General features: G+C 42.1%; 2 protein-coding genes and 1 long non-coding RNA gene across 9 annotated transcripts in view; 2 read left to right on the top strand and 1 right to left on the bottom strand.

The window, feature by feature from the left end:
* The window catches only part of LYRM4 (LYR motif containing 4), a 153,725-nt gene extending 136,212 nt beyond the window's left edge, over window positions 1-17,513 (bottom strand). For both annotated transcript variants that reach the window (XM_015449931.3, XM_005554126.4), the window contains exon 1: window positions 17,213-17,513. In XM_015449931.3, coding sequence (XP_015305417.1) covers window positions 17,213-17,298 — 86 coding nt within the window. In that variant the 5' untranslated portion in view covers window positions 17,299-17,513. The remainder of the gene's footprint in view (window positions 1-17,212) is intronic.
* LOC141410176 (uncharacterized) lies at window positions 3,127-11,110 on the top strand. Of its 2 annotated transcripts, none has more exons than XR_012434268.1 (2): window positions 3,127-3,213; window positions 10,100-11,110. It is a non-coding gene; the product is annotated as an uncharacterized lncRNA (long non-coding RNA). The 2 variants fall into 2 exon arrangements; XR_012434267.1 differs by having other exon boundaries at window positions 3,127-3,407.
* Window positions 17,514-17,575: 62 nt separating the features above from the next.
* FARS2 (phenylalanyl-tRNA synthetase 2, mitochondrial) overlaps window positions 17,576-27,041 on the top strand; it is a 516,796-nt gene continuing 507,330 nt past the window's right edge. Inside the window, exons 1-2 of one of the 5 annotated variants that reach the window (XM_045389945.3) lie at window positions 18,086-18,225; window positions 19,390-19,527. The gene's annotated coding sequence lies outside the window, so the exon portion shown is untranslated. Of the gene's footprint in view, window positions 17,956-18,085; window positions 18,226-19,389; window positions 19,528-27,041 lie in introns of those variants that run through there. The other 4 variants (XM_015449928.4, XM_065544477.2, XM_045389943.3 and 1 more) reach the window with 4 other exon arrangements.

The following is a 27,041-nucleotide window of genomic DNA, read 5'->3' as shown; positions in this document are numbered from 1 at the left end:
TAGGAAATACATCAACCATATTCTCTTTTCTTACGTACCAATATTCTGAACACATTTTTCTCCAGGCTGGCAAATGAAAATATAAAAGAATTGCAAAATGAAACAGGTTGCGCTGAAAGGCAATAACTCTTTCCTCCATTTTTAAAGAAGAAGAAGAAAAAATGGAGGATACAATAAAAATAAACACTGGATTCCCTCTTATTCCCTAGAGTTAGAAGAATTCTGGGAAATAATTCCCTGTGATAATAATTACATGCCTGAAGTATGTGAAGGTGTTTGAGAGACCGTGGGTTAATTTAATTACTATGAAAACAATATTACCAGAAGACTGGATATGATAATAGAAGTTATGAAACAAGTTCTTTTTATATCTCAGTTATTTTTAATTAATTAAAACAAAGAGTTATTTTTCCATACATTATCTTTCAAATTGGTTCTTCCGGCCTTCGAAAATCGTTGGTGAAACAGATGGTGGCATCTTAATAAAACAACGTCTCCACAATCATATGGTGGCAGACACTTCCAATGACACGAACCTTTCTTATTCCTAGACCAAATTTTGCTCATAATCTGAGATGTCTCAATATCTGGGGTAATTTTCCCTTATGTTCTTATTTTTTAAAAGGGAAAGGAAATGATTTTGAAGAAACTGTATTTCTAACATATCTTGTTTCCTGAATTTAGTCTAAAGATGGTCCCAGACGAATGATGGTTTGACTTAGGATTTCTCAACTTTATGATGGCATGAGAGCAACAGGCACTCTGCACAAACCATACTTCGAGTACCCATACAATCACTGCTTTCCACTTTCAGTACAGTGTTCAACAGGTTACATGAAATATTCAATACTTTATTATAAAACACGATTTGTGTTAGATGATTTTGCCCAACTGTATTCTAAGGGTAGTGGTCTGAGCACATTTAAAATTGGCTAGCTAAGCTCTATGTTCTGTAGGCTGGGTGTACTGCGTTAAATATATTTTCAACTTATGATGGTTTTACGGGAATGTGACCCTGTCCTAAGTCGAGGAGCATCTGTCCTTCTTAAAAATGCTATTGACATGACATCTCTGTAATACATCCCTTCCCCCATCCCTGTTCGTTCCTTAGGGGATGGACCAGCTCTGAAGATCTCAGGGAATGGGGAGCCAAAAGCAGAGGGGTGAGAGTGTTGGAAAGGAGAAGAGAGACTCCTCTCTGGGCCAGTTTGTGAGTTCAGCCAGAACACAGGAAGAAAGAGCCCCAGACCTGAGTCCCTTACTCTGTGATGAGAAGCAGTTCTGACCTAGCTTGGGATAGAGGGACCCGCTGTCTGCATGGCCACCTAGCGTGAGGCACTGAGAGGGCCACAACAACAGTGATGACGTGGGCAGATGGGTCAGTAGTGACAGGATGCACACATGGACGTTCAAATCATGAGGCACAAAGAGCCCATCTGCGCTGACTGCGGGCTGTGGTACAAGAGGTGCCAGGATGAGCGTGGAGCTTTCATGGCACTGATGGGGGCAGCTGAGTGTAGTTCTGAGAAGCGGATGGCATCTGAGGTGGGGTGGGGCAGGCTGAGGGCTGTTCTCCTGGTTCCTGCTGAGGCTCATCCCCTGCTAATTGTCTTCTCCAGATTATCCTGTTACTGCATGGCTATGCATTAGTTCTTTGTTTGCCTACAACACATATGTGACACTGATCCCGATGACAAAGAAATCATGCTGACTTCATTTGCAGGAAAATCTTAAAAAAAAAAAAAAAAAATATATATATATATATATATATATAAAATAGGTGAATTTCTGGAAACAAAAAAGATTGATATAAATTTGGTTTGGGAAAATGGCACCTGATATTAAAACTCTATGAGAATCTTTCATGTTCAGATGTGATGAGGAAGGAAGGACAAGGAAGTGAGTAACTGGGCCTGAACATGGCCGCCCCAGTAGTTCACCCAAATCCCTTTACTCCTACTTGTTAATAAGCAGCATGCACACATGCAGCGTTCACTCAGCCAACGGTTCTTACGCTTTGCAATGTTCTGTCACTGTGGAAAGAGTTAACTCAAACACAGTTCCTACACCCACGGAAGATGGCAGTCTAGTGAAAATGTGGCAAGAGTGATGGGGACATGTTACAGCCAGGACTTTGCATACAGTGTCTGGAAGACAAGAGAGGGGCTGCCATAAACATAACTCATATGCACGGACTTGTGCACCCCACAAGCTGCCTGGCATTGATGCTGGGCTGACAGTGCTGAGCAAAAGCAAATCTAGTCCTCATCCTTGACTTCCTGGAGCCTGAGCCAGAGAACCATGATGCAGATCAGAACAAAATACACTTACAATTACAAGTGGTGTAAGTGTCACTATGGAAACGTGTATGGGGCTGTGAGCTTACAGGACTAGGGAGTGCCTTGCTGGGGTCCAGGCGAGTGAGTGCAGATCTTAAGACAGAGGAACAGCATGAGCACCAGGGAGGAGAGCATTTAAGAAGCTGGGAAAACGCCAGAGTGACAACACCATCCTCAAATGGGAAGGTGACAGGACATAAGGCGAGAAAGGGAGGGAAACACAGGCTATGGGAAGGATTCTGGACTTTAGCCCAAGAACAATAAGAAACAACTATAGTTTTTTCCTTTTCCTTCTTCTTCCCTTTAAAAAATTTAAAAAAGGGAGCAGGGTGGTGTTGCGCAGTTTCAGAGTGCTTACCCAGAGCTGACCTGTAAGTTGAATTTTGAAGGATGAATAAAACTTTGCTAATAAGGGAGGAAAGTGTGTTCCAAACACAGGAAGCAATATGGAATTACATGAAGGTCTATAGCCCTGTGGCACTATTAAGAATATGCAGGAAGTTGGATTTGCTGACATGAAGAGTAGACAGGAAGCGAGGGGGAAGAACAAGAGTGCCATGTGAAGCTAAGAATGAGTTCCCTTCCAGAAACCACGTGGTGCCACTGGCACATTTGAAGCAAGGGGGTGGAGTGGCTGGGTGAGACTGTGCAGGTTCTGGAGTCAAAGATTGGGTTCACTTCTCTGTTCTCCTTACAAGGTCTTTAATTTGGAGAAACCACTGAACTTCCTCTTCCTAAGAATCCCCCAACTACCACATTTATCCTAGTGCCCAGCACACAGCTAAGTGAGTTGCTGCTGTACTTGAGAAACCTCACAGAGAGGAAGCCAGGGTACACTGGGGACTGACAGTGGTATACAGACACAGCCATCCAGGTGAGAAGTCAGGATGGGATGGGCGAAGGTAGTGAGGGTGAAGGGGAGGGAATGGGCCTGGGAGGTGTCCAGGCAGAATGCTGGGAAGTTGGGGCGAGGAAGGACAAATGCCCAGTTCCAGCTCTGGTGTGGCAGGTCTGGGTGGAGGTGGAGCAGCTGCCTATGTACCTCTGAAGAACCCTCACAGGAGGCAGGTGAGTGATGGGTCTGTATTTGGAAGAGGGGCTGGGGCTGGAAACAGAGACTTGGGAGTAAAGACAGAGGTGCAATTGAAACCATGGAATGTGATAAAATGACAGGGAAAGTACAAAGAAGGAAATGGGTGAAGGACGAACCACAGAGATCTGAGGTATATGGACATAATTCTAGTACGTCAGAGCCTCAAGAGAAAACAGTCCTTGCAACACAGGAAAGGAGGCGTGTCTAATCCTCCTCTAACCCTCCGTGCTGAGACTGATGGTCATGGTCAGGATTCTGTGGCTCACAGCGGGCAGAGCTTGTGAGCAACGCCCCTTCCAGAAGGCTGCCTGATCAGGGTCTGCCCTGGTGTGGTTATACCCGCACTGGGAATTTCCTTCAAGTTTCAAGTTTGAGGAGAAAGCATGCTATGCTCACTATGTCAATGTCGCCACAACTCCAGAGGCCCCCACAGTGCTGGAAGCTTTTGATTCTTAGTCTGAGGAGGAGAGAAACAGAACACTAGACTTCAGGACACAGTGAGTGCTCAAACAAGATTTGTTGGATGAATAAAAGACAACTGGACTAAGACAGGAGAATCAGTGATTCTTGCTGGGTCTAATCTGTGTGCAAGGAATTGTATTCTCATTTAATTTAGCTTTTTGTTTAGTCAAGGGCAAAGAAGATTTTAGTTAAGAGACACTTCTGCCTATAGAAGTGATATCTGGTTAAAACAATATCACTCTTAGGAATCAGATGTGGAGGACGGTTAACTGTATAGGGAAAATAACTGAGTGAATATGCAGAAAAAATGTATAGAATCCTTAAGTCAGTAACTATGCTACAGAGTAGTATTCATAATTACAATGAATTGATCACATAAGTTAACTCGGAATAAACTAGGTCAAAGGGAGAGGGTGGTAAACCCTTTCAGAACATTACACCAGGAACAAAAGAATAAATATACACGGCTTAATACAAGCATCAGTGATGTCTAATGAGGGCAGCAGTCATCCAATAAATTAAAAAAGAAAATTACTCTGAGAGCAGACATAATCAACTAATTGAGCACTGAAGAACATTAATAGGCAAATTATTAACATTAATATAGAAAAGATACATCAAAATTGGATAAAGAGGAGAGAAATAAGCAGTTATAGAGGGCTACACATTAAGTTAAGACCCAGATCCGGGTACCTGCTTTAAGATCACGCGTGCAATGTTCGGATGCTCTCAGAAGTGATACTGTGTTCAGATGCTCTCAGGAAGTGACACGGTACGAAAAGGTACTCAAGGAAGATGTCTTCCTCATACCAAGAAGGCAGTGTCCTCTACGTTTGATGCTTCATTTGGAATGACTTTTCTTCTTCCAACGATATTCCCATAACCTTAGTTTGATTTGTTCTCTCTAATCCAACATATTCAACCTAACACTAAGGCCAGCTAATTCTGTTTATCAACATACCTCAAAGCCAGTCCCCTTCTCCCTGTGCTGTCACATTGCTCTAGCCAAGCCTCTGGCATCATCTGAGTAAACTCAACTAGGGCAACGGCCTTCTGACCAGCCTCCACGTCCTCAGCATCTTTTCTATACGGGGTGAGCTAGCTAAAGGAGTGTCTGCACCCTGCTGAAAACACCTGAATGGCTTTTCAATGCCGAGGACCACATTCTAGCATCTTATCTTAGCACAGCATACGAAGCTCTCTGTGATTAGCAGTCCCACCTGTCTCCACCCTCATCTCCCACTACATGCCATCAGCAAAACCCGAGTGTCAGCAAAACCAGAGTTCCTGACAGCCAACACCAACTACGCTGCGTTTCTCATCTGCTCCTGCCTCCCTTCCCCAGCGAGTCCCTACTAGCCCTTTATAGCTCAGGTCAGCCACCACTGCTTTCTTCAGCTCCGATCCCCTTTTGGGTTAGGCTGCTGTCTCTCCTATCTGCTTCCACAATATTCTGTTCATTTCGCTATTGGTATTTTGTCAACATGCTGTTGTAGAAATTTCAGGGAATCTATCAGTCCATGTCCTGAACTACAGGTGCCTCTTGGGCAAAGGTTATGTTTTGTTTATCTCCACATCCTCAGCAAGGAACAATGAGTCTGGCACAAAGCAGGTACCCAATAAATGTTTGCTGAATGAAACATCAAACAAGCATCATATCAAAGCTACATACTACAGTGATAGAGTTCTTTGGATGACTAATAAATACCTGGTTGAGAATATGGTTCAACAAGTTTAACTGAGTTGGCAAAGTGACAGTTAGTTATGAGAAATTTCAAAGATTTGGCAGCTGGACTACCAGTATAAGAGACAACTATGTAGTAATTAATTCATCTGTATCTACTGAAATACAGAAATGATTTTGGAGCACTTACTAGAATACCAAATATTCTGCTAGAAAGTTCTGCAACTGTAGTAGTCTCACTTTACAGATGACACACAGGGAGTATATGATTTATACCAAAGTCACAGAATAAAAAAGTTAGTTGGCCTAAAATTTGAGCCAAGGTTTCTTAAAGGCCAGAAATCTTTCTAAGTCAAGACTGCCTCACTCATGATACTCATCTGTTATAGTGAAAACAACATGTAAGTCAAAGTAGTTCAGGAGTCACAATTTTGGGGAAAGATGGGGTGAAAAGAAAATTAGGGGAAACTTCTAGAAGGAAGTCACTGCGATTTTTTTTTTTTAATCACGAAAGATCATTTCTGCGAGCTGTGTTTTAACCTCAAAATGCTTGAGTTAAGAGAACTATTAATACAATCAAACAGAATTCCAATGAGAACCTATGAAACCACACAGATGATTAAGATATCACAGTGATACATTATGTCATAACCTTGGCAACTTGCATTCCTCTCACAGATCCGGACAACAGCCAGGAGGACCCGCCTTAACTGAGCCGAACTTTGCTAAATCTAGAAACTCTCAGCTTGGCTCATGTAACTTACCTAGTTTTATTACTTCATTTGGTTTCTGAAGGTCAGAACTTTCCTAAATTGGCTAGGTACCAGTTGATTGGGGAAATACTAAGACAAAGGAAATCTATGATCTGATGAGGCGGGATTCAGTGTGAAGAAAGGGGTATACAGGAGCAGTAATATGATATGAAGTGCCTTTCACCCTCAGCAAAGTCTGCATATGGCTCTTGACATGAGTCATTAAGAGGTAATTTTCTATTAGGCTCATGATAGCCATCTTCAAAGAGAATGTTTTGTCATTATATTTTGCATACAAAAGAGTATCATCCTACTGCAACAAAGAATAATTTAGAGATACTTTCAGAAAATTCTATTTACTTATAATCGTACTTTCTGGCCTAACTTTACTCCTCATTTTCTTATATTCCCTTTTATTTTCTCTTTGCTTTGATTCCCTCATTATTTTTTAATTATAACAATTATTTTATTTTATTATATTTTACTATATGTATTTTTGTAAGTTTTAAAAATGCTTTAAAGGCCAAGGCAGAGTATAAATAGAATAAGTGCAATTTAGAAACTCTTGTAAACTACAGTTAATAAATCAGCAATGACACAGAGATCTAATAACTTTTTGACACTTCGCTTTAATATCTAGAGTAAAAAAGAATGTTATTTTTCACCCCAAAACCTTGGCTGCTGAATATAATTTTCTCAATATAAACATCTTAAATATTTTCTACTCTAAGTTAACCGTACTGTTTTTATTTTTTGAAACCATTATCATTAAACCTGGCAGAACTTAGCAACGTAAGAGAAAAAAAATTTTTTTGGAAACTCCAGCATATTTAACAATAATGAATAATCTTTCAAAAGTCTAAGAAACTGTTTTTAGGCACAAATGAATTACCTCTAGTTGCCTGTGGTGCATTGTTGAAGAGGTCAGGTAACAATAGTTCCTTGTAATATAGTGCCACAGGCTCTATATGAGATCCAGTCACACAAATTCAGAACAAATGTAAGAACTGATTTGGAAACAACTGAGAAAATTTGACAAAGCAGTCTTTTTCTCTTTCAATTTTCCCTTCCTTTACTATGTTCTTACGTATGGTATAATTAAAGAGTTAAAACAATTTTTACCGATATGTATGATGTGTTCAACATTTCACAGTGAGCAAAACTCTTATTTGGCTGCTGAAAATAGAATACAATGTTATTTTAAAAATATTTCTGTAACATAACATGTGACAGCCAAAACATTATGCAAGGTGTCTCCTCAGCCCCACTACATTCTGCAGATCTCCACTGTTTGGGCACTATTTCAATTTGCATGCTTCCTCTGTGAGTTTCTTGAGCTGTCCTTATATGCACATTTCATATGCCCAACCATACTACAATCTTGTAGCAGCAGGGCCATCTTGTGTTTGTATTCTACCTATTCCTAGGTTCTAGTGTGGTAATACACACACACACACACACACACTGTGAATGTTCAAGAAATATTAGGAAGAAATGGATTTGTTGATTTGTCTCAAAGAGGAAGAATATTTGGCATTAAGGCTTTCACTGTAGCCGCCCTGTTTTACAAAGTGAAAGGTGCTTGTGAATACTATTCAAATTAGGGTTGATATTGAATTAGTCTGTTCTCACTTGACTGGATAATTTATGAAGAAAAGAGGTTTGATTGGCTCACGGTTCTGCAGACTGTACAGGAATTGTGATGCTGGCATCTGCTCAGGTTTGGGGAGGCCTCAGGAAGCTTACAATCAAGGCAGAAGGTGAAGGGGGAACAGGCACATCACATGCCAGAGCAGGAGCAAGCAAGCGAGGAAGAAGATGCCACACACTTTAAAACAACTGGATCTCATGAGAACTCACTCATTATTGTGAAGACAGTACCAAGGGGAATGGTGCTAGACTATTCATGAGAAATCTGCCCCCATGATCCAACTACTTTCCACCAGGCCCCACCTCCAAAACTGGGGATTACATTTTGGCATGAGATTTGGGTGGAAACAACATCCAAACTGTATCATTACTATTCATGCTAGCTTTCTTGATCAATCAGTGACACATAGGGTGGAAGAGGCAGTCACTGTTAAAAGATTCGCAACAAGGAAAACATGCGAAAGAAATCCTTTGATGAGTGAGAGGGCTGCCTGGTTCCCATTCCAGGAGCTCATGGTTCTAATTCCTCAGCTTGCCAATAAATCTGGATTGCAACTGGTAATATATTAAAGAGTTCCGGTGGCTCAAAAAGAAAACAAGACTCCTAAACATGAATCATTATTTAGTTCCTTCATTAAGACTGCAATCACAGATATCAATAATGTTTCATTCAGTTGTGTAGTACATAGTAATCGAGATCTGACGTTGATCAGTACTTAGGTTGATCAGGACTTAGGAATCATACAACTCGTGAAACTAGGGAGCCTGTTTAACCATTTCACCTGTAAGGAAGAACTGTGAAAATAAATTTCCTCGGGTTGATGTTTCTACAGATTTTGCAGGCTTAGTCACAGGATGCACGGGTGCAGGAAGTTTCTTCTGAAAAGGACGGGGTTGTGGAAGCAGCAGCCCATGGGGAGTGAGGCGGCCTTCTAATCCCATTGTGCCCTTGACCAACTGTGAGGCCAATCAAGTTGCCTCCCCTTTCTATCCCTCACTCTGCTTTGAGACCTATTTTGTTACTTACTGGGGATTTTACCTAGCACTTAACATCATGGCATTTAGCTCAGTCCAACGCTTCAGCCACAGTTACCCACATCTGGTTCTGATACACACTTTGCATTTTACTTTTCACATGCCTTACTGTCTTTGCCTGGAATGCTCCTCCATCGCATGTCCACCTCTGTGGCTGACACAGACTGTTGCCTGACCAGTAGTTCTTCCCACCATTTTCTCTCTGCTGTCTTTTCACTAGAGAAGCTAGAATAGCTGTATCCTAATTTTCCAGCCTGTTGTTTACCTAGTGATATAAAATGTAATGATTAAGTTTTGGTCAATGAGACAAAAGCAGAGTCCTCCTGGAAAGCTTTACCCTTTCCCGGCTGTGACTGCCCTTCTTCTTCCTGACTAAACAAGGATATATCTGGAGCTTCAAAAGCTGTTTGCAACCATCAGGCGTAAGCCTGAGAGGAACAGAGACTCATACACACCTCACGTTTTCTAGCTGCTAAATAAGCTCTGGCAGCTACATACCTCTAGACATTTTCTATGTGAGAAGAATAAGCACCCAATTTACTTAAGCCCGTGTAAGGGCTTCCTATGACTTCTGGTCAAAAGCATTCCTAATTTTAAGTTGGCACTTAGGAGACCAGCTCCTGTCTATGGCCTTTCGTTTGTACTTCATTGATAAACTTCTTTGGGAGCTTGTAATTTTTTACCCTTAATAGGGGGCTCATTTTGATCTGCAGCTCTTTGCACAATGCTTAGTGTATAACACATTAATAAAAACTCAAATATCTGATGAAGAATTAGGGAGTTCTGACACTACATCTGATATGCATTTGGGCATCACTTTAGCCTTTTCTCAAGTTTTACAATAACATATTTCTTAATTTGTAAGAGGGATACCTCTGAATACAATTTTCCCTTGCATTTCAACAATGAATATTTATTAGGTTGGTGCAAAAGGAACTGCGGTTTTTGCATTGTTGGAATTTGCTGTTTGACACTGGAATACATTCTTGAATAAATGTGGTTATATTATACATCATTTTAATGGGCAGTTCTCAGTTTATTTTTATTTTTTTTGCTAATGACTTGCTGTTTATGTTTATTTTAGACTATGGAAATGATGTCAGACAAAAAGCACATTTGAGCAATTTTCTTATTTGAGCTTCAAAATGGGTCAAAAAGCAGCGGAGACAACTTGTGACAATGCATTTGGCCTAGAAACTGCTAACGAACGTACAGTGCTGTGGTGGTTCAAGGAGTTCTGCAAAGGAGACGAGAGCCTCGAAAATGAGGAGCCTAGTGGCCGGCCATTGGAAGTCATCACCGACCAATTGAGAGCAATCATGGAAACTCATCCCCTTACAGCTACCCAAGAAGTTGCCACAGAACTCAATGTTGACCATTTGATGGTCATTCGATTTGAAGCAAATTGCAAAGGTGAAAAACCTCGGTAAGTGGGTGCCTCATGACTGAGCAAAAAAAGAAAAAAATTTGTCATTATGAAGTGTTGTCTTCTCTTATTCCATGCAACAGTGAACCATTTCTTGATCAGATTGTGATGTGTGATGAAAAGTGGATTTTATACGACAACGGGCGATGACCAGCTTAGTGGCTGGACCGAGAAGCTCCAAAGCACTTCCCAAAGCCAAACTTGCACCAAAGAAAGATCATGCTCACTGTCTGGTGGTCTGCTCCACTACAGCTTTCTGAATCCCAGCAAAACCGTTTCATCTGAGAAATATGCTCAGTAAATCCAGGAGACGCACTAAGAACGGCAATGCCTGCAGCCAGCACTGGTCAACAGAAATGGCCCAACTGTCTCCATAATGACCCTCGACTGCTGGTCGCAACACCAATGCTTCACAAGTTGAACAAACTGGCCTCATCCACCACATTAATCTGACTTCTCGCTAACCGACTTCCATTTCTTCAAGCATCTCGACAACTTTTTGCAGGGAAAATGCTTCCCTGACTAGCAGGATGAAGAAAATGCTTTCCAAGGGTTTGTAGAATCCCGAAGCATGGATTTTTACACCACAGCAAGAAACTTATTTCTTGTTGGCAAAAACGTGTTGATTATGATATTTCCTGTTTTGATTAATAAAGATACAGTTGAGCCTAGTTATAATAATTTTAAATTTATGGTCAAAAACCGGAATTACTTTTGCACCAATCTGCTACATAGGTACTGTGCTAAGCACTAGGAATAGAGATAAGACAGAATTTCTGCTCACTGTGTATGTGTGATATGTGCCCTAATAAAGGTAAGAACAGGTGCTTCCTCAACATCTGCTTATCTCTTGCTTTACCCAGAAACTGGCTGTCAGGCTTGGCACATAAACTCAACTTTCCACCCTCTCATACTCCACCTTACCCTCTTCTCCTTCATTCCACTCCTGTAAAACGAAACACCGTTCCAGCTGTGCTCTCAGGCACCACTTTTCACCTCTCATGGGGTCCTGCTCTAGCGTCATCTACTTTCCTGTTTTATTAACCAAAATTCCGGTGGGAGGTGGAGGGGGTATCTATACTCGTGGGAGCAATTTACTCACTTCTGATTCAACTCTAAACCCCCCCAATCTGGGTTCTGCCATAACCACCTGACTAACAATGCTGCTCTGGTAATGGAACCAGAGGTCTCTACACTGCCCTCTTTATGAACTGGATATTGCTTAGACAAGCTACACTGCTGGCCACAGCTACCTTCCCCAAACATATGACTATCTTGACTTCTGCACCACTCCTCTTTACTTGGTCTCCTCCCATTTCTCAGACCCTGCAGTAGTTAGCCAAGAGACCAGGCGGGGGTCTCTGAGACCTTTCACGGATCCCCAGGAAAACCATTTTCATAGTTATCAGGAAGACACTGCATTCTCTTATGAGCATACAGGGGAAGTTATTAGATACTAAGTGACACGTGATATAGCAACAAATTGTAGTTAGCAACAAATACAAGCACCCAGTTGTCTTCTATTAAGCCAAACATGAAAGAGACGTGCACAAGTGTCAAACTATCAATCTGCTAATTTAGGGGGAGGAAAAATGGTTATTCTTCATGAAAGTATTATTTAAGATAATGGATTTAGTCATTTTAAAATAGGTGTTTTTAAAAGCTTTTTTTTTTTTTTTTTCTAATGCGATAAACGTGTCCCACATACACAAAAGCTTTTTGGGGTCCTCAAAAAGGCCTAATACCAGCTAAGTTGAAGAACCACATTCTTAAACTTTGTCTTCTTGGCTTTTCTTCAGCCAGCTCCTTCAATTTTGATGTTCCCTAGAATAGCATCTGTAGCTCACTAATTTTCTCACCTTAAACTAGGATTTCTCAATCTTGGCATGACCAACCCTTTGGGCCAGCTAATTCTTTGTCAGTGGGGGCTGTCCCCCGTGCATCCCTGGCCTCAGACGCCGTCCCCCGTGCATCCCTAGCCTCAGACACCGTCCCCCGTGCATCCCTGGCCTCAGACGCCTAGCACCCCCTTTCCAAGTTGTGGCAACCAAAAATGTCTTCAGATACTGTCAAATAAAATCACCCCAGGATGAGAACTACTAACCTAAATAGTATTCCTAGATAATTCATCTAATATCTAGGTTTTAATTTGACTTACGGTGATAATTCCACTTATCAAGTACCTATTCTGCACCAGGGACTATCCTAAGTACTTGATGTGCATTAACTCACAACGGTGGTGCTGACTACAGCCCCCATTAACAAAGAATTAGCTGGCCCAAAAGGTTGGTCATGCCAAGATTGAGAAATCCTAGTTTAAGGTGAGAAAATTAGTGGTTACGGATGCTATTCTAGGGAACATCAAAATTGAAGGAGTTGGCTGAAGAAGAGCCAAGAAGACAAAGTTTAAGAATGTGGTTCTTGGCCAGGCGTGGTGGCTCACATCTGTAATCCTAGCACTTTGGGAGGCTGACGTGGGCAGATCACCTGAGGTCAGGAGTTGAAGACCAACTTGGCCAACATGTTGAAACCCCGTCTCTACTAAAAATACAAAAATTAGCCAGGCACAGTGGCAGGTGCCTGTAATCCCAGCTACTCGGGAGGCTGAGGCAGGAGAATCGCTTGAACCCGGGAAGTGGAGGTTGCAGTGAGCCAAGATCGCGCCACTGCACTCCAGCCTGGGCAACAAGGGCAAGATTTCAACTGGAAAAAAAAAATGTGGTTCTTAAACTTACTGGTCTCAGGACCTTTTTACACTGTGTGAGACGGATCAATTATGACTCTCATTTTATGAAGAAACTGCAGAACAGAGAGTGATGTGACTTGCTCGGGGTCACACAGAGCTGCTGTTGCTGACTACTGCGGTGCTGCCCACTCCTCTGAGCCTCAGAGCCCTGTGATTAACCACCTCTGCTGGGCATCCCAGGGGAAATTTACACCCAGGATACCCTCAAAATGAACTCAAAAACCCTTTCTCCACAAGACCTAGTTCTGCATTACCTAAGTCAGTTAAATGTGCAAGTTTAAATTCACCCTCTCTGTGCTTTAGCTTCACCAGAAACCTGGATGCCATTCTAAACTCTGCTTGGATTCTCTTCTTCCTTAGTCCTCAATCCAATCATTCAAGTTCTAACAATTTTCCCTTGTAATGATTTCTCAAATACAACATTTTTCTCTATCTTCCACTATTCCGGTCCTTACAAGCGTCCTAATCTCTACTCTGCACTGCTGTAATCAACTCCCATTTGATGTCCTTGGCCCCTCAAAATCATCTTCTACAATGCTGCCAGAGTGATCTATCAAAAAACGCAAACCTGGTCACGTCATGTTAGTGGCTGCCTGTGAGCTAAGGGTTAAATCCAGGGTCCTCAGCACAGCCCCCAGACCCTCAAATCAGTGGCCCTCTCCAACCTCAGTGCCTTCCTGTCACCCCCTGTATCATACTTATCTCTCTGGCAGTGCTGTGCTGTTTGCCTGCCTGAGCACACCATGCTGCTTCATGCCTTTGATTCAACGTCACCCCTTGGGAGGCCTTCTAGATTCTACACCCTGTGCATCCTTCTGTCACAGCACTTAACCCAGTCTGTGATAACTATCTCTGTACCTGTGTCCCACATAGGCCTGTAAAGTCATTGATAACAGGTGCCTAGCTTAGCTCAAAAATCTCAACTTTCTCTCTCCAGGGCCTGGTATAGCAGAGGTCCCCAACCCTGGGGCCACAAACCTGTCAGTACTGGTCTGTGGCCCGTTAGGAACCAGGCCACACAGCAATTGAGTGGTACGTAAGTGTGCATCATGGCCTGAGCACCATCTCCTGTCAGATCAGCTGCGGCATTAGATTCTCGTAGGTGCACCTATTGTGAACTGTGCATGCAAGTGACGTAGGTTGCATGCTCCTTGTGAGAATCTAATGTCTGATGATCTGAGGTGGAACAGTTTCATCCTGAAACCCTCCCTTGACCCGGTCCATGGAAAAGTCATTTTCCATGAAATTGTTTCCTGGTGCCAAGAAGGTTGGGGACTGCTAACCCAGGTATGGGATAGCACTGGGCAAAGTATGCTTCTACAAAATGTCACACAGCAATGAGACCTATTTGGGTGGCGGGAGGGATGGGAATGGAGGCTGTGGGATGAAGAGAGTTGGGAAAACTTTTGTTCAGAGAAGGTCACAATTGAGCTGAATCTTGAAGGAAGAGGAGGCACTCTAGACAGAATAAAGGTCCCGCTGGATAGAACAGTACTTACAAAGGCCTGGAGGTACAAGAGGACGTGGCACATTTAGGAAACTGCAACAGATGATGACAGAGGACAGGATGCACATGTGGGACTTGGGCTGAGACTGGAGGAGCAGACAGGGCTCCTGCTATCAAAAAGTGGCCTGTATTATAGGTCTTGCAAGCGAGTTCCAAAGTATTTAGTTCACTACTCCAATTACTTAGGCACCACAATTCGCAGGTCATTAAAAAATGTTTACTAGTCTACTTTTGATTACTTATTCAGCACTACCTGTGTTAGTTTTGATAGGTAACTTAACCTCCCTGTGCCTCAGCTGCCTTACAGGGTAATAAAAATAGTACCTACCTCACAAGATTATTGTCAAAACAAATGTGTTAATAGACGTGAAGAACATAAGATAGCAGTGGCACACAGAATTGATAGTGGATGTTGTGTTGCCATTGATTTGCCATTAGTGACAAACAGCTGCTGAGATTAGAAAGGACGAAGGGACTGTTCTTGAAATTCACAAGACACAGCCTTAATGTAAAAGAAAGGCATATTTTATAACAAGTAAGTTTATCTAGGGAGGTAATAGTAGCAGGTATCTAGGTTTTTAGGTCTATGATCTCAGGCAACAGTATAAAATGATTACCAGACTCCTTTGGATAATATATTTATATTTGGATAATAAATTTAGCTTAAAAGTATATGCTTATAAAGTATAATTTGAACAATTATTTTCTGAACGCATATGATCTTACAGTTGCCCATACTGAAACCCATTTTCAATTTGCTGCCTTTCAGGTACAGCCTTGAATGATTTTCCTAAAGTTTGAATGATTTTCCTCTTCAGTTGGCAATTACTCATTTGAAAACACTTGGGCCTCATTTGCTCATAAATCATTTCCAAACAGAATTTCAGAAATGGAAGGGTCCTTAGAGATTGTCTAGTCCAACAGTCTATTTCATAAACAAGAAAACTGAAATATGGAGATTGAATAACTTGTCCAAGTTATAGTCTTCGAGGGCTCCACCTTGACTTTCCTACGTGCTCTCACGTAAGACTCTCACTGCCAGTGTGAACTGCCTACTGATTCCAAGTCCTTGTGTATCCTGAGTAAGCTTTATGACAAACTATCTTACTCCAGACTATGGTGAAATCAAATGCTTTCTATTTATTTAACTTGCATATTTCATGTGTTTCCTCAACAGACTTGGTTAAGTACTTGATGCTAGATGTTTGGTTAATTCTTGCTAAAGTTCCACCAGTATGCCTATTTTTACACTCTTTATCCTTCAGAGTCAAAGTCATTAAGTAAAATCATTCTCTCCCATGAAATTTTACCACTTAACTGGGTGGATACAACCTCAGTGGCATGACACAGATGCTGTTTTCAAATTTGCAGGGTGAGTACATTTTCTAGGCAGGTTTCTAAAAATTTGAGAATCATTGCTTAAGAGGCTTAGTGTTCCTGTCCTCTGACCGAGGTTGTACTGGGCAGACCCATCTCAGGGCCTGCCAGCTCACACACCTGGTGGAGCGCGGCCTACCTAACCAGGTGTGTTCCAAGGGTAGGCTCTGCTCTTATGACATCCAATCCACAGTCTGGCCAGTCACCTAAGGGGGCCTTGGGGTAAAGAGATGAGTTGATCCAATCAGATTCTTTCTCATGGGAATATGGCTCAAACTCAGAGAGGAGCAGGTAGTTAGTAAAAACAAAACAAAACAAAAAACAAACCTAAAAAAAATGCAGAGAGAATCCATAAGAAAATGATGGGTCACAACCAGCAACACTGTGAAAGCAGAGGTTCTGAATTACAAAAAACATACAAAGAGTAACAATAAAAGACTCATAGGCAAATAGGGAAATGGGGAGGCGTGGGAAAAAGTGAATGTGTTATATTAACGATGTAAGAGTTTAGGCCCTCAGTATTCTGCTGTCAAGGTCCAGGAAGCGGGATCTCTGTCTGGTGAGCCAGGATAAACTGTTTCAGCTCTAAAGCTTGAGACGCTTTTTCCTTTACCGCTACACGTTTCCACCGTACCCTAAATAGAATGGATTTGATTCTTGCAACCAAAAGAACTCATTACGACACCCAGGAAATTTTAGGGAGCTGCTAAAGTGTGCCTTCAGCTTTGTCGCTGTGTGCAACTCACTGGCCACTTCCACTCTCAACTCTTCCAGCTCAAGGGAAGTTTTACATATGCAACACATTGGCCTTAACTTCACCAATGGCTGATTTCCATCCTTTTTTTTCTCTTCTGCAGAAACATAACACTAATTATGCTCCTAGAACAACTACCAAGATAGTCGTTAGGGGGAAAGCGTCACAGGACACGAACGTCTTCCCTGATAGAAACAAGGGCTCCTCCCCGAGGTCTCAGAGGCCACACCTGTAGGTAGGAGCACGCTTTTCGATGGCGGAGCCCGGTCCTTGCCTCGCGGACGCCGGCGCAGGACAGTGGCTCCCAGTTCCCGGGGACATTCCACGGCAACCCACATCCCCGGTCCCCGGCCCCTGGCCCCCGGTCCCCGGTGCCCGCTGGGTCACCTGTAATTGTAGGAGCTGAAACGCTTGCTCTCTCTCAGCATCGCCCGGTACAGATCTAACACTTGTGCGCGACTGGAGGCTGCCATTTTGGAAAGAAAAAAAATTAACGGGTCCTCTTCGCCGAGGTCCCAAGTACGACCCAACCTCGGAACTCCAGCCTGTGCAGAAACCACGCACGAAATAAAATGCAGCGGCTCGACCTTGCCAGCGGGCCGGTCCTAAGCCTAAGCCGGCAGCCCTGCGGACCGCAGACCGCGCCGGGCGTCCCGCGCCGCTTCGGGGGCGGGCGAAGGCAGGGCTCGGGGCAGCTAAAGGGGCGGTGCAAGGAGGGAGATGCCTCCGCCCCGCCCCGCTCCCGCCTCCGCCCCCGCCGGGAGGCTCGGGATCCAGCAGCATCTCCACGCGGCCGGAGGGCGAGAAAATAAGAGGCCCGGCCGCCCGTGCATCCAGCCAAGCTCCTGGGGGACGGATATTGGGGGTCCGGGCATTCGAGGGACGTGCAGTTGCATCACGGAGAGCCTTTGCGAACCGTCTGGGGTTTTGGCGGAGACATTTGTGTTTCGGGGCGCAGCGCCCCTTTGTGCCTTTAGAAGGCCGCGTTGCCCGGGTTACCGAAGGCCGCCGCGTCGACGCCCCGCCCCTAACAGCCCCGCCCACGCTGGCGGCGGCCGCCCTCGCCGCTGCCTGAGAGACCTTGCGGGATTTCAAGGGTGACTTAACTTCGCCCGATCATGGTCGGCAGGGTGGGATTTATTGGCATTCCTTGGGCCGGGGGATGCGACGTCTGGGTGTGGAGGTGATGAGACAGGGGTTCCGTGGCACTCCGGCTCTGCTCAGGGCGACCTGCGTAGGGGCCTCCGGGGCAAGGCCCGCTTTCTGTCAAAATGGCAGCGCCCAGCGTGCACGGGTATCTCTGAAGTTGGGGTTTAAGATTCTTGCCCGTGAGAGCCTACGAGCCTGCCGTGCTTCTGATTTTGAAATACCTGGGTCTGGGTTTCCCGGGCGAGCGGTGGGTGAGTGCCGACCTCGTTGCAGCCTGGGGTAGGACGTGGGCGGTTCGTGTGGTTAGGGGGTTACATTGGCCATGGATTTTTTCCTCTTTCCGGATGTGTTTTTGCTTTTGAGTGAAGAGTCCCCGTGGTTTTGTAGTCTAATAAATGCGTAAAATGCAGCTTGGGCTCTAGACTTCGGAGAATAATTTGAGCCCGTTAGGGCTTTAGGCGTTCTCCAAGAAGCGGAGCAAGTTTTCAACCATGGCTTTCTTAAGAAGACTTCAACTTTTTTGAATCATTTTATTAAAGTGGTGGATAAAGTTGCTTTTTCTGATCTTTGAGCATGGGACTGGACGCTGGAAGCTTCAGCCAGTTCTAGTTACTGTGTTTGCAAAGCACTTTTCTTGTTTTTGGAATCTTGCTTTATGTAATCAACCTTAGGAAGAACCCCACCTTTCCGCACTCGAGCACAGCGAGGAGTACCTTATGCATAAAAACAAAACAACTTTGCATTAAAATCCATCTTTCTCCCAACCGCTTGGTCACGGTTGTGTTCTCATCTGCTTTAGTGTATTTGGTTTTAAAACGATAAACTTGCTGTATATCTAAGCAACTTTATATTTTCAGGAACTTTTTTTTCCCTTTTATTTATTTATTTATTTTTTTGAGATGGAGTCACTCTCCGTCGCCCAGGCTGGAGTGCAGTGGCAGGATCTCGGACTCACTGCAACCTCCGCGTCCCGGGTTCAAGCTATTCTCCTGCCTCAGCCTCCCGAATAGCTGGGATTACAGGCGCGCGCTACCTTGCCGAGCTAATTTTTGTATTTTTAGTAGATACGGGGTTTCACCATGTTGGTCAGGCTGGTCTCGAACTCCTGACCTTGTGATTCGCCTGCCTCAACCTCCCAAAGTGCTGGGATTACAGGTGTGAGCCACCACGCCTAGCCTCTATTTTCAGGAACTTTAAAGGCAGGAAACACTTCTCTGACCTTACCATTCTTTAGTGTACTTGCAACCTGGTGTCCTTGCATCCAGATATTCTTATTAATCCTGATGCAGTGACATTTTTTAAAAGGCACTGAAGAGAAAATACTTTCATTAAGATACCTTTAAGTCTCCTCCCTGACTTCTTGACAATCTCATGTCTGTGATTTTGTTTTTGTTTTTTTGTTTTTTTTTCAACAGGATAGCAAAACTTCTGTTACTTCCTGGTTGGTCAGGTCGTTGAGCAAATCTACCCTCGGGTTTATTGAAAAGTTTTGAGTTTTCCCTTTGGTATTTCTTAAAGGATCCAAGACCAAGGCAATTGCACATTGTTACAGAGTAAGATTCAGAGCTGATTTCTCTTGATACACTGTTGTGTGCTGGTGATATGAAATGATATGCGGCACCTTAAAGCTGCAACATTAATGCAAGTTGCTGATAGAGAATGCTATCAGAGTGAAAAGGAAAAACTTGAAGATTATTTTGGCTTGTTTAAAAATAGCAAGGATTATGTTATTTATATTTTGCTTTTGAGAGTAAAGTTGGAATAACTATATACAATTGTTTCTACCTAATTATCAAGGAATTTAATCATTAATGTATATGGTATATCTAAATGACTCAACTTTGTTGTAATCAAATAAAACTTTTCCAAATAAATATGTATAGTTTAAATAGTTTGGGTAGCTTAGTCCTCCATTAGTACGAGCAATGGTTGCAGTTAGGAAAGTGATAGCTTCCCGGTTAATTCTGAGCCAAATCTTCACAAAAATACCTCATTATTTTATTTAAAATGGTTTACCAATGTGTTGGACATCATTGCCTGGAGAAACTAAAAGAAAATAATCATTCTGAAGCTACATCTCACTTTTGCACATCTTCACTGCAGAGATTACATAAAACAAAACAAAACAAAAAAAAAACTCTATTTGAGATTGTAAGTAGAATTGGGCCAGAAGCTGAAGAATGGACCTTACACATATGTCCTTTAATATGCATTCTATTCTGGGTTGAAATTTTTCTTAGCGAATATCTGTAAAGTAGGAGGTACCATTTAGGCATCAAAACATAAAAATTTCTTTAGTATTCGTTTATCGAAAGTTACCGACTACCTGTAGTTCTTTATGTAAGATCATTTATTACCTTCTATTAAAATTAGGGTTGTCAATGACCACTTAATGCTTTGTGAAGAGAAATTTCTCTAATCATAATAAACAGTGTAACAACAATTTTCTGTCCTTAAGCTTAAATATCAAAATGATGTATAAAGTAAAATTTGTATAGTAGTAGTAATTTATGGTATTATTTAGAAATTATTCAGCTGGGCATGGTGGCTCACACCTGTAATCCCAGCACTTTCGGAGGCTGAGGTAAATGGATTGCTTGAGCCCAGGAGTTTGAGACTAGCCTGGGCAACATGGCAAAACCCCATCTATACAAAAAATACATCATAGCGAAACCTCATCTCTACACAAAAAATACAAGAATTAGCTGGGTGTAGTGGCATGTGCCTGTAGTCCCAGCTACTTGGGAGGCTGAGGTGGGAGGATTGTTTGAGCCCTGGAGGTTGAGGCTGCATTGTGCCATGATCACACTACTGCACTGTAGCCTGGGCAATAGAGTGAGACCCTGTCTACCAAAAAAAAAAAAAAAAAGAAAAAAGAAATTATTCTATTCTACACCACACATGAATCCAAGTATTATACATTGATCCTTCATTTTAATAGAACATGAAGGGGAAAGACCTTAGATACCAACTCATTCATTTGTACAGATGAACAAACTGCAGCCTTTTTCCTCATTAATTCATTCCTTCAGCATTTATTGAACACTTCCTGAGTACTATAGGTTATGGTTTTTCTTTTCTTTTCTTTTCTTTTTTTTTTTTTTGAGACAGAGTGTCACTCTTGTTGCTCAGGCTAGAGTGCAATAGTGCAATCTTGCCCGGCAAATTTTTTGTATTTTCAGTAGAGATGGAGTTTCACCATGTTGTCCAGGCTTGTCTTGAACCCCTGACCTCTGGTGATCCACCTGCCTGGGCCTCCCAAAGTGTGGGGATTACAGGCGCAAGCCACCGCGCCCAGCCCATGAGTACCATATGTTATATAAGACGATATAGTTACAGTGATGAGAGCCTCCCCACCCCTAAGAAACTTGTACGTGACTAGATAAGCCAAACAATAATTTATTTTACAGAGACAGGGCCTCGCTCTGTTTACTAAGCTGGAGTGCAGTGGTGCGATCGTATCTCGTTGTAACTTCAAACTCCCGTGCTGAAGTGATTTTCCTGTCTCAGCCTCCTGAGTAGCTGGGCCTATAGGCTCATGCCACCATGCCTCACAAATTTTTAAGTTTTTTTTTTTTTTTTCTGGTAGAGATGAGATTTCACTATGATGTCCAGGGTGGTCTCAAACTCCTCAGTGCCTCTCCTGTCTTGGCCTCCCAAAGAGCTCAGATTATAGTTGTGAGTCATGGCACTTGGCCAGTAATTTATTTTTGACAGTTGCTGTGATATGAGTAATATTAGCAAACACTAAAGGAATACAGAAGAGGAATACTGAGCCAGGACTTTCACCTAAGGGAAGGCTTTCCATCGTAGAAGGTGTTTCCAGAATGAGAAGTAAGAGCCAGTTGAGGAATGTGGTTGAAGATTGCAGTGTATATTCCAAGCATGGAGGAAGAAGGGTGTTTGATCTATTTAGAGAACTGTAAGTGTTTTAGAATGGTAGGAGGTGGGAAGGGAGGGAGCACTGAAGTGTTTAGCCCTGTACTAGCTTTATTTTAGCGATGTTGTGTCTCTTTCTGGAATAAATTATTTTTTCCCTTATGCATTGGCTGAGTCATATAAGTAGAATTTAACAGCTGAGCTGTTGAAATGGAGATTATTTATTTATTTGGGTACTGATAACCTTTTGTTTCAAATCATGAATTTGAATCCTATATTCCAGGGGCACTGAAATGTTATTTATTTACCTGTGCATTCAGGAGATAGCTGGCAGCCTAGCAATTCAAGTTATTGTACTTGTGGTAACTTGAGGGCGATATATAAATCAAACACTGATCCTGTTTTCCAGAACTTTATAGTTTAAATGCATTTGTATATGATTAAAATTAAGTATTAGGTTGGTGCCAAAGTAGCTGCGGTTTTGACCGTTACTTTTAATGGTAAAAACTACAGTAAGTTTTCCACCATCCTGTACAAAGTGCTGCGAGGAAAGGGCTGGTGAAGTGTTGTGGGGTCTCCGTGCAAGGAGAGGTCACTTCCTTCCCTGATGCTTGGGCCACACCTCAGACCAACAGCATGGCTAAGGCCCAGGCTTCAGAGAATTTTGTTTAATTTTTTAAAAAATTCCCTCCATGACTGGGAATAGCCAGGGCTGAGAAACATTGACCTGAAGGAATTAGGGGGCTTCATGGAGGAGGTAGTGTTTGTGTTGGGCTTGAGAGGATTTAAGTTTTTCCTGGGCCTTGAAAGGAATGGAAGGATTTAAATGTGTGAGTGTGGTTGTAAGATGGCTACTGTAGCCCTTTACCTTGAAAGGATGAAGGAGAAACCCTGGTTGAGATCTAAGAAAAAACAATCATAACCTGCAGAAGGCTTTGGCCAGAGCTGTAGAGTGCATGAGGGTGAGAACAGGGAGATCCCGTGGAAAGTTAATACATCGGCTTTCCTATGTTTTACGCACGAGATGAGCTGAATCCTGATAGGACTTGAGTTAATCTTTCCATGACCTGATGGAAGAGCTGTGATCTCCATTTAAGATAAGTGAAGCTGCCCAGGTGTGTTGGCTCACATCTGTAATCCCAGCACTGTGGAAGGCCAAGGCGGGAGGATCACTTGAGGTTGGGAGTTTGAGGCCAGCCTGGGAAACATAGCGAGACCCCATCTCAATAAAATAAAATAAAATAAAATAAAGAAAAAAAAAATGAAGCTGAAGTTGAAGCTGAGAGTTTATTTAGCCAGGGCCAGACAACTGGAAAGTAGCTAGGGTGGGCCTTGCCCTGAGATGTGATCTGTCTAGCTATGATGCAACACTGCTTCACGGATAAAGCACCGGCTTCAGGAATTTGAAGTTTTTTGATTTTTCTTGGATAACATGGGTAAATTTTAGTCATATTTGAATTTTAATTTAGTTGGATTCTCACTTATTTGTAAAGCTAACCGGTTTGTATTGGAAATATTATAAATATTCTGGGAATCTCAAGTGTTGATTTTATACTAGCTTTTTAGTTATTTAAGATAAATTTACATTTTATTCTATTAACATTTCTTTGAAAAGACTTAGTGCTTTTTTAGGTTGTCTATTTATGTGTGTATGTGAGACATTTCCTCTTGGGGGATTTTCTGAGACTCGCATTTCTGTAGAAGCTCTTTTCAGATATACTTATGAAAATCTGTTCTCTGTTTTGAGAAATCTTGAAAGCTATGATATGTTGCAACTAGACACTCTAGCTTCATTGATTGGAGGCGAAGGGTTCCCATATTTGTGGGCAGTAACAATAAAATTGACAATTTATTTTGTGTAAAGTATATCAAATGTCAGTTATTTCTAGAGGTTTTCTTTTTTATTTAAAAAAAAACCACATTACTTCCTTTCATTGTAAAGGAAAGAAACCGTCTTTTCATACGACAAACCCTGACCAACATGAGAATTCTTTGACAGTGTGATTTGTTGTAATCAGTTATAGATAGCTTTCATTATTTCTTTCTTGATGCTTATGAGGGACCAGTATTTTAGGAATAATGCTTTCATATTGTCTGGATATTTTAGAATGATTCGTTAATCAAACTAGCTACAGCTTATTGTAATGATAGCTATTATTTATTTAGAATTTGTTTTCTCTCTTCTGGGAGCTTTGCCACGAAAAGAAGAGTACAGGCTGGGCGCAGTGGCTCACGCCTGTAATCCCAGCACTTTGGGAGGCTGAGGCGGGTGGATCATGAGGTCAGGAGATCGAGACCATTTTGGCTAACACAGTGAAACCCCGTCTCTACTGAAAAAATACAAAAAAAATTAGCTAGGTGTGGTGGCGGGTGCCTTTAGTCCCAGCTACTCCAGAGGCTGAGGCAGGAGAATGGTGTGAACCTGGGAGGCGGAGCTTTCAGTGAGCCCAGTTTGCGCCACTGCACTCCAGCCTGGGAGACAGAGTGAGACTCCGTCTCAAAAAAAAAAAAAAAAAAAAAATCGCCACACTGTCTTCCACAATGGTTGAACTAGTTTACACTCCCACCAACAGTATAAAAGTGTTCCTGTTTCTCCATGTCCTCTCCACCACCTGTTGTTTCTTTACTTTTTAATGATCGCCATTCTAACTGGTGTGAGATGGTATCTCATTGTGGTTTTGATTTGCATTTCTCTGATGGCCAGTGATGATGAACATTTTTTCATGTGTCTATTGGCTGCATAAATGTCTTCTTTTGAGAGTATCTGTTCATATCCTTTGCCCACTTTTTAACGGGGTTGATTTTTTCTGGTAAATTTGTTTAAGTTCTTTGTAGATTTTGGATATTAGCCCTTTGTCAGATGGGTAGATTGCAAAAATTTTCTCCCATTCTGTAGGTTGCCTGTTCACTCTGATGGTAGTTTCTTTTGCTGTGCAGAAGCTTTTTAGTTTAGTTAGATCTCATTTGTAAATTTTGGCTTATGTTGCCATTGCTTTTGGTGTTTTAGACATGAAGTCCTTGCCCATGCCTATGTCCTGAATGGTATTGCCTAGGTTTTCTTCTAGGGTTTTTATGGTTTTAGGTCTAACATTTAAAAGTCTTTAATCCATCTTGAATTAATTTTTGTATAAGGTGTAAGGAAGGGACCCAGTTTCAGCTTTCTACATATGGCTAGCCAGTTTTCCCCACACCATTTATTAAATAGGGAATCCTGTCCCCATTTCTTGTTTTTGTCAGGTTTGTCAAAGAGCAGATGGTTGTAGATGTGTGGTATTATTTCTGAGGGCTCTGTTCTGTACCATTGGTCTGTATCTCTATTTTGGTACCAGTACCATGCTGTTTTGGTTACTGTAGCTTTGTCGTATAGTTTGAAGTCAGGTAGTGTGATGCCACCAGCATTGTTCTTTTGGCTTAGGATTGTCTTGGCAATGTGGGCTCTTTTTTGGTTCCATATGAACTTTAAAGTAGTTTTTTCCAATTCTGTGAAGAGCGTCGTTGGTAGCTTGATGGGGATGGCATTGAATCTATAAATTACCTTGGGCAGTGTGGCTGTTTTCACGATATTGATTCTTCCTATCCATGAGCATGGAATGTTCTTCCATTTGTTTGTGTCCTCTTTTATTTCGTTGAGCAGTAGTTTGTAGTTCTCCTTGAAGAGGTCCTTCACATCCCTTGTAAGTTGGATTCCTAGGTATGAGAGCTAGAAATAGCATTTGACCCAGCCATCCCATTACTGGGTATATACCCAAAGGATTATAAATCATGCTGCTATAAAGATAGATGTGCACGTACGTTTATTGCGGCACTATTCACAATAACAAAGACTTGGAACCAGCCCAAATGTCCATCAATGATAGACTGGATTAAGAAAATGTGGCACATATACACCATGGAATACTATGCAGCCATAAAAAGGGATGAGTTCATGTCCTTTGTAGGGACATGGATGAAGCTGCAAACCATCATTCTGAGCAAACTATCATGGACAGAAAACCAAACACTGCATGTTCTCACTCATAGGTGGGAATTGAACAATGAGAACACTTGGACACAGGATGGGGAACATCACACACCAGGGCCTGTCATGGCGGGGGAGGGGGGAGGGATAGCATTAGGAGATATACCTAATGTAAAAGACGTGTTAATGGGTGCAGCACACCAACATGGCACATGTGTACATATGTAAAAACCTGCACGTTGTGCACATGTACCCTAGAACTTAAAGTATAATAAAAAAAAATAATCAAAAAGAATAAAGGAGAGTCCTTTTCATGCTGTTTAGCAATATCTTATTTTAGTAATTTTTCTAGTGACATATTTCAAGTTCTGATTGACTTCTTTGAATGAGAGTATTAGCCACCATCTCTTGTTTGTTCAGGTCAGTAGGTTGTTTACAGAAAACATTTAGGATTTGCAGTGTTGAGTCGGTTTACAAAAAACAGCCAAAATACTAGGTCAGTGTCTTAAGATATGCAGTACTGTGATCTGTGATGTTAACTATCTCTCAGAGGATGATACATACCATCGATAGTATACTGTAGACTGTTATAAACAATAGATATACAGAGAATTAATGATTTCTTTGCTATTACAGTGAATTACATGATTTAATATTTTGTAACTTTTCAATGTAAACATTTATTTTCTGAGCACAATTGAAACACTTCAGCCTGGCAGACCTGTAATCTGTATGTGTAATTGTGAGTTTGAGTTAACTAACAATATTTGAGAGTAATAAAAGCCTGTCTTCTGTGAAATGGATTGCAGTAATATTGGCAGAGAGTAAAACAGTTAGCTTCAGTTAATGAAGATGAGTTTTTTGGGAGAATTATATGTTTTTAGTAATTCCTGGAATTCTGCAGTGCAGGGGAAAGTAAAATGAAGCAGTCATTAAATAAAAAAAGCTTAGCAGGCAGCTGTTTCTTGACTTTTTGAGATAAGCACATTGTTATTTATTTCCAGTCTTGGAGCACTTTGAGACAAGCACATGTGCCTGGGCATTCCTGACAGTGAGCCCTGTTAGGAATCCCACTGACACCCTTGGCTTCAGCGCACCGTGAGAGCTGGGCTGGTTGATAATTACTGTCAGCTTTCATTTGTAGAGCCCATGTCTTCAAATAATTTCCAAGTAAACTCTCCTGGATTAACACATGTCAGGACATAAGTGTGGTTCACTAGAACTGCCAAG

The sequence above is a fragment of the Macaca fascicularis genome, chromosome 4 (assembly GCF_037993035.2).
Source record: "Macaca fascicularis isolate 582-1 chromosome 4, T2T-MFA8v1.1".
NCBI classification, from domain to species: Eukaryota; Metazoa; Chordata; class Mammalia; order Primates; family Cercopithecidae; genus Macaca; species Macaca fascicularis.
Note: the sequence above shows the minus strand (reverse complement) of the source record. Positions and strands in the feature narration are given on the sequence as shown.